The sequence below is a fragment of the Heterodontus francisci genome, chromosome 9, assembly GCF_036365525.1.
Source record: "Heterodontus francisci isolate sHetFra1 chromosome 9, sHetFra1.hap1, whole genome shotgun sequence".
Lineage (NCBI taxonomy): Eukaryota > Metazoa > Chordata > Chondrichthyes > Heterodontiformes > Heterodontidae > Heterodontus > Heterodontus francisci.
Window position 1 is genome coordinate 62,915,344 of NC_090379.1, and position 12,749 is coordinate 62,928,092.

The following is a 12,749-nucleotide window of genomic DNA, read 5'->3' on the forward strand; positions in this document are numbered from 1 at the left end:
TGTTGTGTTGTAACAGCATCAGGTGGCACATATAATTTCAACAATGTCTTAAAAATGTGATCTTCATTAACAGACATACAAGGATCTGATCATCAAAAAGAAGAGGCTGGTTGTCCTGTTCAGTCATTGGATGTTGCATGCCTATGGAATTATCTCAATTTCCAGATTAGATAAACTGGACCAAGATCTGCCTCTGCTGGCTTTAGTGCCCACTCCAGCACTTTTTTACCTGTTAACTGCTAAATATACAGAGCCTTCAAGAATATTGTCAGAAGGTGGCAACGGACATTGAAAAAGGGGACATTATAAAGATACAGATCAGAACAAAAATGGATGTTTGAAACCGATAATTCCAGCAGTCTGGGTAGAAGTATCAATGAAACTACATACTTTTTACTATTACTTGTTCAGTTGATGGGCTGTCTGCTTTATTTATATTTAAAGTATGTGTATTATGTTCTGTTCACATGCTTTCACAAAATAGCATTAAAATGCACAAAAGAAACTTTATTGATGTAAGTTGAATACATCACACCGCCGCTATGGATAGCATAAATGTGAATTTCAGCTTCTTTGTCACCCTGTGGAAAAAAAATATAAATGGTGAAGGTTTGAAAAGATTTATATAAAAGCAGTATTGTAGTTTCTCTATAGAACTGCAGCTCTGCAGCTGTCCAATTTTTTTTTATTCTTTCATGGGATGCGGGTGTCACTGGCAAGACCAGCATTTGTTGCTCATCCCTAATTGCCTTTGACAACTGAGTGGCTTGCTAGGCCATTTCAGAGGGTTAAGAGTCAACCACATTGCTCTGGGTCTGGAGTCACATGTAGGCCAGACCAAGAAAGGATGCCAGATTTTCTTCTCTAAAGGACATTAGTGAACCAGATGAGCTTTTACGACAATCGATAGTTTCATGGCACCATTACTGAGACTAGCTATCAATTCTAGATTTTTATTATTTAACTGAATTTAAATTCCACCAGCTGCTGTGGTGGGATCTGAACCCGTGTTCCCTGGGCGTTATTAATATTTCTCTTCTCCATCACTATTTTACCTGATGGGATTGCATTTATGAGTTTTTACTATTGCCAGTGCTGCTGAAGATTTCCTTGTTCTTAGGAAAGAAATGTCTATTTCATGCTGTGTTACATAGTCAATTCTCCCATAGTGAACAATGGGAGTGGTTCTTCAGACGGGCAGTACATTGAGCATGCTGATTGATAGAAAATTGATGGGAACTGTCTAAATGATAGCTCCTGAAAGAAATTCAGAATCAGTCCTTAATTTTGATAGATGAAGATGAACATTTTTTTTAAGTTGCCACGCTAATGATCAGTCCACATTTTTTCACTGTGATTCTGAGCTAACTGTTTTCTAAGTGGAACATATGCTGCTCTCCTTATAACCTGTGCTAACTTCCTATTATTTGACGTGAATCTTTGAGATTAAATTTTTCTTCTTAAGGAGGAAGATCCTTGATTAGGCTTCAAAATCACATTTTAGAGCAATCAAATAGCAAAATAATGTTTCAGAACACTAGACAAAATCAGATATGTATATTTTTCAGCAAACTTAAACAAACCAGGAAATGTTTTGAGAGCCGCGACCTATGATATGGCCAGTTAAAAGTATTTTAAGTATGTAAATATTTTTCAAAAACTCATGGTATTCTAATTAAAATGCAGTTACTGATGTAACTTAGTGATGTTTTCTTACCCCATATAATGTAAGGTCACTGAGGTGATTTGGTTTGTTTTCTCATGCATCTTTCCTTTGTTTCTTCTGTGATTCAAAGACAAAATAAAATTTAAAACCTGTTTAATCCAATTAAGAAATTAATTTTAATCAAACCCATTTGTTTGTAGCCTACCAGTAGTATGTGTGCTTCCCACAAAGGATTGCATTTTACTTAAATACTCCTCAAGCTGATTACTAATGCTGCCAACTTTCTGTTCCCTGTGGTGGATTTTCTTGATCAGTTCCTCAGTGACATTCAGGACACTCTGTTCACAAGCTGCATACTCCTGCAAAAGTGGCAAGAAACAACACCATTTGCGAATTCTATGTCTTTGTGCTAAACACATATAAACTCCACAATAAATACACAAAAAATGTTCTATGTTACTGGATACCTTTTGAACACTCAGATCCAATGCCCAGCTTTTGAGAAGGTTGTCTAAAAACCAAGGGGGAAAAAGTGAGTTTTAGTATAACACTGGTAGACAGCTTTAATTCAGATACATTTGTTCCCTTAAGTATTAAGTATAAACAGTTTTTTACTTTTTTGAAGTAATGGCAGGTCAATGGATGCAATGCACTGAGCTGCACTGCTGCTTATTATTGAACACCGAAAATGCAGTGATCGAATTATGCATGACTGTTGCTTGAAAGTATACGTGCATATATATGAGAAGAAACCAGCGCTAGCAAAAACTGGAACATTTAAATTATAGAATATCATGTCATATAATTTATGAACACAAAACTAAATGTTTTAGGAAATTCTGAAATCTTTCAAATATAGTTGACAACAGAAGATTTGACTTGCATGTTTAAAATGTTTTGTTTCGTTACAATGAAATTATTTACATCCAAGATACCTAAGCTTTAATGATCAAAGTTTGCACTGAAGTTATTAATTTGTGAGAACACTATTTGGGAATAAGAACTGACTTAAGCTTTAGTAATTAAGAGGTATTGACTCTTCATTTTTAAACATTGGAACCAAAACCATTGCAGCATGTTGTGTTAACATGTTTATAAAAAACTGCTTTTTCCCCAGATATGCACCATAAATGATTTGGAGTTCTCCATCCTTTTGTTTCATTTTTGCGTTTTGCTTTTCTCCTTCTTCATCGAGTGAGGCAATAGCTTTCATTAGTTGGAAGTTGCACTGTCAATGAAAAACAAGAAAAAACTTAATGTAAACGCAGTTGTTAAAATGTAATTTCTTCAGTGCAATCACAGCCAGGCCTCGATCTGTCCTTAGGCCATGCCTACACATGCACATTTTCCCAAAGGATTTACTGATGGTGATTAGGAACAGCTACCCATGCCTGATTTTTAGCCTTTCTCAGCTCAGGCAATGATACCAACTCTAGTGCTTAGTGCTCCATGAATACCTGACCACAATAGCAGTTCTTGCCATTTTTTCTTCATGCTGTTCCAAACCCAAGTGAATATACTTTATTTTACTGTGTCATGCAACAATATATTTTTCCTTGGCATCTTGAAGAAATCCAGATATGCAGATGGTGGAAATGCTTGCAAAATGTGGTTATGTATAGTTATTCACATATGGAGAACATTGCATCGCTAAATGGTTCTATACTCACCAGTTTTAGTTTGCAGTTTTCTATCTCAACATGTTCAATTCTTCTATTCGCCTCATAAATATCTGCTTCCATCGATTTTATTTGCTCAGCAGTATTTTTAACTCGGTGGTAGAGGCTAAGCCGTAGTGCAGACAACATAGATTTTAGTTCTGGCTGGTGAAAGAGATTAATACAATCTGATGTATAATTATACAATACATCTAATCTGGTATTGATAAACTTGATGCTCTTCAATCACTCAGAAAAAAATCATAATAGCCCTAAAATTGCTTGTGGTAAGTTGCTGAAAGTGCAAGTTGGTAATGACGTGTTGCGGTGAAGTCACTGGTGCATCCGGGACTTCCTGAGGGCAGGGTCCAAAGCTTTATTTCCATAACAAATGAAATTTAAGGATTGAGACTGAATGATGGAAAAGGAAATACGATTAGAGAAAAGAGAGACAGGAAGGAAACTAAAGAAAAAAAAAATAGAAAAGTTAAATCTATATAAACCAGGAGGAATAATATACTATGTGCAAGAGTGAGGCAGTTTCAACTGTCATAATAGCGTAAATCAATTTTCTGACAGTTGGGAGTCTCATGACAGGACAGTAATTTTTTTCAGTTTTGTCAAGGCTAACAGCAGAGTTCCACAACTAGTCCAGCACTTTACACATCACACATCCCTTTCTCACCAAATTGATTTTTTTAAATGCACAAATGATGGTCAACACCGTGAACTTGCCATTATTTTCCAAGCAAGTTCTTACTATAGCCTTTATAACCACTTAGCAACTAAATGACTAGCCATTAATAGATGCTGAATGATTTTGAATATCCTATAGTTTCTCATTCACTGTTTATTATATGCTTTATATTTTTAAATTTGCTTGTATCAGCTAATATTTTTAATCACTGAAATTCATTTCTGTTATATAACTTGCTCAAAATTCTTTGAAATAAAACCTATTTATTTTGAAGGGAAAATTAAGGACTAACCAGTGCTAAATTTCAAAGCATGTATAACTGAATTTGTGGCTGTACAGATTTGACATGCTCCATAATTTGTTCATTTTAATATTTAACAAATGCATATTAGATAAACAGCAGGAGGTAGAATTTCCGTGGGGATTCTCCAGAGTTCCTTCTATAACTTCGGTAGCAAACGTTATCTGCTGCTTTTCTACTAAAATTCTACTGAAGGTAAGCACGATTCTGGTATCTGTAAATTGTTCACCAAATTAGCAATCTTTGTACTATCTAAAGTCACTGTGTCTAACTGGAAGCTACATCAAGTATATTACCCTTTGGAAAGACTTTCATTTTGCAATTACAACTCTTCTGGAAGCACATCATGTCTTTTTTCTAGCATTCTGCAGTTTCTGGTTATGTCCATGGGAGCAGGACGTGTGCTTTGTCATCACTGGCCAAACTTTGAGGACTAAAGTGACATGAATCTACCACTGGAATTCTTGGGACTGTGCATACACAGATTGACAGTCCAGATTTGTGTATGAACAGTTTCCAAAGAAACTCGAGGGGATTAATTGGATTTGGACATGCCAAAGATATACCGAGCTGTGTTGACTCTGCAAAGTCCTCCTTGCTAGCATTTGGATACTTGTGCCAAAATTGGGAAAGCTACCCCACAGATTAGTCAAGCAACAATCTGGCATAGTCATACTCAGAATCATACCCATCAGCCGATGTACATAAATCAAAGAAAGTCAACATGCAGGTGCAGCAAACAATTAGGAAGGCAAATGGTATGTTACTTTTTGTTACAAAGGGATTGGTGTATATGAGTAGAGAAATGTTACTACAATTATACAGGGCATTGGTCAGGTTACACCTGGAGTGCTCTGTGCAATTTTGGTCTCCTTACCTAAGGAAGGACATACTTGTCTGAGAGGAAGTGCAACAAAAGTTCACTGGACTGATTCCTGGGATGAGGAGAGATTGAGTAGAGTAGGACTACGTTCCCTGGAGTTAGAAAATGAGTGATTAATTGAAACTTAAAATTCTTAAGAGGTTTGACAGGGTAGATGCTGAGAAAATGTTTCCCCTAGCTGGGGAATTTAGAACATGGCATCACAGACTCAGATTATGGGATCAGCCATTTAGGACTAAGTTGAGAAATTTCTTCGCTCAATATCCAGGCATGGCAGACTGTTCAGAAAAATGAAAGCCGTGGGATACAGGGGAACGTGGCAGGATGGATCCAAAATTGGTTCAGTGACAGGAAACAAAGGGTAGTAGTCGACGGATGTTTTTGTGAATGGAAAGGGGTTTCCAGTGGCGTTCCACAGGGCTCAATGTTGGGTCCCTTGCTGTTTGTGGTATATATTTAATGATTTTAAATTGGGAGGCATGATTGGGAAATTTGCTGATGACACAAAAATTGGCCGTGTAGTTGATAGTGAAGAGGATAGCTTTAGACTCCAAAGTGATATTAATGGTTTGGTTGAGTGGATGGACAAGTGGCAAATCGAATTCAATCCAGAGAAGTGTGAGGTAATGCATTTGGGGAGGGCAAACAAAGCAAGGCAACACACAATAAACGGGAGGATAGTGAGAGGGGTAGAAGAAGTAAGAGACCTTGGAGTGCATGTCCACAGGTCCCTAAAGGTGGCAGGACAGGTAGATAAGTAAATAAGTCACTGAAAGCGAACATGCAGGTGCAGCAAGCAATTAAGGCTAATGGTATGTTGGCCTTTATTGGGAAGCAGTGGCGTAATGGTAATGTCACTGGACTAATAATTCAGAGCCCAGGCTATTGCTCTGGGGCCCCGGTGCGAATCCCACCCTGGCAGATGGTGAAATTTGAATTCAATTAATAAATCTGAAATTAAAAGCTAGTCTAATGGTGACCATGAAACCATTGTCGATTGTTGTAAAAACCATCTAGTCCACTAATGTCTTTTAGGGAAGGAAATCTGCTGTCGTTACCTGGCCTACAAGTGACTCCAGACCCACAGCAATGTGGTTGACCCTTAAATGCCCTCTGAAATGGCCTAGCAAGCCACTCAGTTCAAAGGTAATTAGGGATGGGCAATAAAAGCTGGCCTAGCCAGTGACACCCACATCCCACAAATGAATTTAAAAAAAATTTGAGTACAGGAGTAGTGAAGTCTCGCTTCAATTATAAAGAACCTTGGTTAGACCGCACCTGGAGTAGTGTGTGCAGTTTTGGTCCCCTTACTTTAGGAAGGATATTATTGCCATAGAGGGAGTGCAACAAAGGTTCACCAGACTTGTTCCCGGGCTAGCGGGACTGCCCTATAAAGGGAGATTGGGGAAACTGGGCCTGTATTCTCTAGAATTTCGAAGAATGAGAGGTGATCTCATTGAAACTTACAAAATACTTAAAGGGATAGACAGGGTAGATGCAGGTAAGATGTTTGCTCTGGTTGGGGAGTCTAGACCCAGGGGACACAATTTCAAAATAAGGGGGAAGCCACTTGGGAGAGAGATGAGGAGAAATTTCTTTACTCAGAGCGTTGTGAATCTTTGGAATTCTCTACCCCAGAGGCTTGTGGAAGCTCAGTCATTGAGTATGTTTAAAGCACAGATTTCTAAATACAAATGACATAAGGGGATATGAGGATCATATGTGAAAAAGGCATTGAAGTGGATGATCAGCCATGATTGTATTGAATTGCGGAGCAGGCTCGATGGGCTGAATGGTCCACTCCTGTTCCTAGAGTGGTGAAGAAGTCATATGGAATGCTTTCCTTTATTGGCTGAGGTATAGAATACAAAAGCAGGGATGTAATGCTGGAACTGTATAACATGCTGGTTAGGCCACAGCTGGAGTACTGCATACAGTTCTGGTCACCACATTACAAGAAGGACATAAATGCTCTGGAGAGAATACAGAAGAGATTTACCAGGGCTTGAATGTTTCAGCCCTGAGGAAAGATTGGATCGGCTAGGGCTGTTTTCCTTAGAATAGAGGAGGCTGTGGGATGACTTAATTGAGGTGTACAAAATTATGAGGGGTCTAGATAGAGTAGACAGGAAGGCCCTGTTGCCCCTAGCGGAGAGGTCTATTACCAGGGGCAGAGATTTAAGGTGATTGGTAGAAGGATTAGAGGGGACAAGAGGAAAAACTTTTTCACCCAGAGGGTGGTGGGTGTCTGGCAGTCATTGCCAGGAACGGTAGTGGAAGCAGAAGTCCACAACTCATTTAAAAGGTACCTGGACATGCACCCGAAGTGCTGTAACCTGCAAGGCTACAGACCAGGTACTGGAAGGTGGGATTAGATTGAGTGACTAGTTTTTTCAGCTGGCACAGACATGATGGCTTGAATGGCCTCCTTCTGTGCTGTAATTTTTCTATGGTTCTATGAGGTTCTACAATCTTCAGTCAGAAATGCCGAGTTGATGATCCATCTCGGCATCCTCCTGAAGTCCCCAGCATCACAGATGCCAGACTTCAGCCAATTCGATTCACTCCGCGTGATAGCAAGAAACAACTGAAGGCACTGGATACTGCAAAGGCTATGGGCCCTGACAATATTCTGGCAATAGTACTGAAGACCTGTGCTCCAGAACTTGTCGCACCCCTAGCCAAGCTGTTCCAGTACAGCTACAACAGTGGCATCGACCCTACACAAAAAGCAGGACAAGTCCAACCCGGCCAATTACTGCCCCATCAGCTTACTCTCAATCATCAGTGATGGAAGGTGTCATCGACAGTGCCATCAAGCGGCACTTGCTTAGCAAAACCCACTCAGTGACGCTCAGTTTGGGTTCCGCCAGGGCAACTCAGCTCCTGACCTCATTACAGCCTTGGTTCAAACATGGACAAAAGAGGTAAGGTGAGAGTGACTGCCCTTGACATCAAGGCAGCATTTGACTGAGTATGGCATCAAGGAGCTCTGGCAAAACTAAGGTCAATGGGAATCAGGGAGAAAACCCTCCGCTGGCTGGAGTCATACCTATCACAAAGGAAGATGGTTGTGGAGGTCAATCATCTCAGCTCCAGGACATCACTGCAGGAGTTCCTCAGGGTAGTGTCCTAGGCCCAACCATCTTCAACTGCTTCATCAATGACCTTCCTTCAATCATAAGGTCAGAAGTGGGGATGTTCGCTGATGATTGCACAATGTTCAGCACCATTTGTGGACATCATTCAGATGCTGAAGCAGTCTGTGTTGAAATGCAGCAAGACCTGGACAATATCCAGGCTTGGGCTGATAAGTGGCAAGAAACATTCGCGCCACACAAGTGCCAGGCAATGACCATCTCCAACAAGAGAGAATCTAACCGTCTCCCCTTGACATTCAATGGCATTACCATCGCTGAATCCCCCACTATCAACATCCTAGCGGTTACCATTGACCAGAAACTGAACTGGAGTAGTCATATAAATACTGTGGCTACAAGAGCAGGTCAGAGGCTAGGAACCCTGCGGCGAGTAACTCACCTCCTGCCTCCCCAAAGCCTGTCCACCATCTACAAGGCACAAGTCAGGAGTGTGATGGAATACTCTCCACTTGCCCGGATGGGTGCAGCTCCAACAACACTCAAGAAGCTCAACACTATTCAGGACAAAGCAGCCCTCTTGAATGGCACCCAATCTACAAACATTCACTCCCTCCACCACCGACGCATAGTGGCAGCAGTGTGTACCATCTACAAGATGCGCTGCAGCAATGCACCAGGGCTCCTTAGACAGCACCTTCCAAACCCGTGACCTCTACCAACTAGAAGGACAAGGGCTGCAAATGCATGGGAACACCACCACCTGCAAGTTCCCCTCCAAGTCACACACCACCCTGACTTGGAACTATATTGCTGTTCCTTCACTGTCGCTGGGTCAAAATCCTGGAACTCCCTTCCTAACAGCACTGTGGGTGTACCTACCCCACATGGACTGCAGCAGTTCAAGAAGGTAGCTCACCACCACCTTCTCAAGGGCAATTAGGGATGGGCAATAAATGCTGGCCTGGCCAGCAACGCCCACATCCCATGAATGAATATAAAAAAAAAAGGTTTGCTAGTGCATTTGGGGAGGGTTTAAACTAGCTTGGCAGGGGGATGGGAACCTGAGTGTAGACTCAGAAGGAAGCGAAGCAAAACTAGAAATAGAAGGCAAAAGATTAGTCAGCAAGTATGGAGGTCCAGGAATCAAAGGAAAGATAGACAACAAAGGAATGCTCAGTGATTAGTAGTATATACTTAATGCAAGGAGTCTAGAGAATAAGGCAGATGAGCTGAGGGCACAAACAGATATTTTTCAGTATGTTATCATAGCTATTACTGAAATGTGGCTTAAAGAAAGGCAGGAATGGCAGCTCAGCATTTTTGGTTACAGAGTTTTCAGATCGTATAGAGGAGGGAATAAAAAAGGAGGGGCAGGTCACAATATTAGTTAAAGAAACAATCACAGCTGTGAGGAGGGATGATAAGCTACAAGGAGGATCATATTAAGCCATATAGGTTGAATTGAGAAACAAAAAAGGGGCTATTGCATCGCTGAGAGCATACTATAGACAGCCAAACAGTCAGAGGGAGATAGAAGAGCAATTTTGGACGCAAATTGTTGAAAAGTGCAGAAACAAAAGGGCAGTAATAATAGGGGATTTCAACTATCCTAATATTAACAGGGATAAATTCATTGAGAAGTACAGAGGGCACAGAATTATTAAAATGTATTCAGGAAAACTTTAGCCAGTCCAACAAGGCATGGGGCAGTTCTGGGCTTACTTTCACGACTGAATCTGGACAGGTGTAAAGGGTATCAGTGGGAGAGTATTTTCGTGCTTGTGATCATAATTCAGTTCGACTTAGAGTGGTTATGGAGCAGGGTAAGGGTAGACCGAGAGTAAAAATTTTAAATTGGGGAAAGGCCAATTTTACTAAGCTGCGATCTGATTTGGTCAAAGTGGACTGGAAGCAGTTACTTGAAGGTAAATCAGTGTTAGAGCCATGGGGTGCATTCAAGAAGGAGCTAAAGAGGGTTCAGTGCAAGTAAATGCAAACAAAGAAAAAGGGTGGAACAGCAAAATGATGAAAAGTGTCGTCGACAGTGCTATCAATGGGGATGGTAGCATTGTGGTAATGTCACTGGAATAGTAGTCCAGAGGCCCGGACTAATGCTTCAGAGACCAAGGCAGGTGGGGGAATTTAAATTCAATTAATGAATAAAATGCTAGTCTCTATGAATGATCGTGAAACTACCAGATTGTCATTAAAAAGCCATCTGGTTCACGAATGCCATTCATGGGAGGAAACTTGCCAAGCAGGATTTTAAAGGCCCTGTGCATCTGGGAACGGTGGCGGGAGGGCAATGAAGATCAGTATAGTAGAGGCCCGCCAATGACCCCGAAATCGGCAGACCCTGTTTCAATCGCGGCGGCGAACCCTTGTTGTGGGTCCCCAGTCGCTCGGCAACGGGACCTGCATTAAAATATGTAAATATCTACTTACTATGCAGCCCGCAGCGACTCTGCCAACACGTTGCCATCTTCATTCTTGCTGCCAACATTGGCGTGCCTTCAAATCCCTATTTGGGGAAAAGTGGCATGACACCTGTGGGCAGGGGGGTGGTATTTTTCTCTGTGCAGAAGTGGGGGAGTGGGATTACAACACCCCGGGTTGGTTTGGGGTGGGGGGATGATTGGAAGGGGTAAAGGACAAAGGTGCCGAACTCTGGGGGGCAGGAGGAAGGACAAATTTTTGATATAGGAATTCCGGGGGTAGTGGGGGGGAAAAGGAATTTTGTGATATGCCATTGGGTGGGGTGGGAGAATGCATGGAAAGGTCATCTCATTCATTTTTCCAAAACTTTCCATTAACTGGCCCTTTAAATTTTAAATGCACATTGAGGGCTGTAAGCCCTTTAAAAATGGCGCCAGATGCTGTTGCTGGCAATGGCTCGCCCACCCACTCCAGGTCATGGCGGGCGGCAGGCGCCGCAGCCATGCAAATGAGCCACCGTGTTTGAAATCACGGCGGCTCAGTGGTGTGGTCCTTGAGCGCGTGGGCCACATTTTCCAGGCGGCGGAGTCCTAAAATACAGCCCGCCAACTTTACTTGGTCTGGCCCACACATGACTCAAGACCCACAGCAATGTAGTTGACTTTTATCTGCCCTCTGAAATGGCCTAGCATGCCACTCAATTGTACCAAATGTTATGACCAAGGTAGGAGGAGTGCACTGTTAATTCAGTGCCAGTTCTCCACCAGTCACATATTTAAAAACATTTTTCCACTTACTGAAACAGTTAATCAGATACACTATTTTCCCCAGAATAGAACACACAAACCAGGTTTCCTGACTGAACAACAAAATTAACAATTTATTATAAAAGAAGTCTTAACTAGCATTGCAGTAAAACAATATCATATAGATCAATTAAAAAAAAAATCCAACATTAAATTTTTAAAAGTGCCTTTTTGACCTTAACCAAACTTTAAAGTCCATTTTTACCTTAATCCCTTTACACTCAGATACACACATACATACACGGCTAAGCAAAAAAATTAAAAAAAGATTTTTAGAGCAGAGCCCTGTTACAGACAAAAAGCATTTGCGTTAACTATATCACGGACCTGTAATTAGTTTTCTCCTCGGATTAAAAACCGTGTGTGTGCCTTTAAAATTCTGTTAAAAACAGTGCACCTTTAAGGGAAAGAACGTTCTGGAGACACAGTGTACCAGCTGCATTTTTTGTTACCCTGGGCAACAGCAGGCGAGAGAGATCACATGGTGCAATGTGTCCACTTGCCTGTGTGTGAAACTGGCAGAAACCAATTAGTTCTGAAAGGAACTGAAGAAAGGAGCTCAGAAAAATCCAGGACTGTTGAGAAGGAAAAGGATAGTGAGGATGAGGCAGAAGTAGGCCTAGAAAATTCTTAGAGTGAACCTCCAATTATCAGATTAGTGAATACAGAATGTCCAGGAAAATTGGACAACATGCTTTTGCACTTAGAGGCAAACAACGTGAAGACCAACCAGGCTTTTTACAACATTTAAAAGAGTTTGCAGGGATAAGCCAGGATGTACAACCTCAGCCATACAAGATGAGGATATGGGGGAACCGTTCCTTTAAAAAATCCTTCCTGTTCGAGTCCAGACAAACAGGCCCAAGTGAAAGCAGAGATCCAGTACATGCTGGAAAACAATTTGATCGAATCTAGTCAAAGTAGCTGGAGTTCACCAATAGTTCTAGTACCTAAACCTGATGGGTCAACCCGATTTTGTATAGACTATAGAAAAGTCAATGGGGTAACGAAGAAAGAGTCCTAGCCAATTCCACGTTTAGAAGACTGTATCGACAGAGTGGGCAGTGTTAAATTTCTTATCAAGATTGACTTGTTAAAAGGGATACTAGCAAGTTCCTTTGACTCCTCGAGCCAAAAAGATATCCGCTTTTGTAACACCTGCCCCAGCCATTTTTCAAAGATTAATGAATCAGGTGGTAGA

The 12,749-nt window shown here is 41.3% G+C and overlaps 2 protein-coding genes across 6 annotated transcripts in view; one reads left to right on the forward strand and one right to left on the reverse strand.

Moving 5' to 3' along the window:
* Positions 1-4,233, forward strand: part of jkamp (jnk1/mapk8 associated membrane protein) — a 37,053-nt gene extending 32,820 nt beyond the window's left edge. For 4 of the 5 annotated variants that reach the window (XM_068039253.1, XM_068039249.1, XM_068039248.1 and 1 more), the window contains one exon: positions 74-4,233. In XM_068039253.1, the coding sequence (XP_067895354.1) occupies positions 74-292 (219 nt within the window). In that variant the 3' untranslated portion in view covers positions 293-4,233. The remainder of the gene's footprint in view (positions 1-73) is intronic. The other variant, XM_068039252.1, reaches the window with a different exon arrangement.
* The window catches only part of ccdc175 (coiled-coil domain containing 175), a 131,088-nt gene continuing 120,055 nt past the window's right edge, over positions 1,717-12,749 (reverse strand). Inside the window, exons 16-20 of the mRNA XM_068038154.1 lie at positions 3,337-3,489; positions 2,792-2,894; positions 2,134-2,177; positions 1,872-2,025; positions 1,717-1,783 (exon numbers count right to left, since the gene is read on the reverse strand). Of these exons, the coding sequence (XP_067894255.1) occupies positions 1,734-1,783; positions 1,872-2,025; positions 2,134-2,177; positions 2,792-2,894; positions 3,337-3,489 (504 nt within the window). The 3' untranslated portion in view covers positions 1,717-1,733. The remainder of the gene's footprint in view (positions 1,784-1,871; positions 2,026-2,133; positions 2,178-2,791; positions 2,895-3,336; positions 3,490-12,749) is intronic.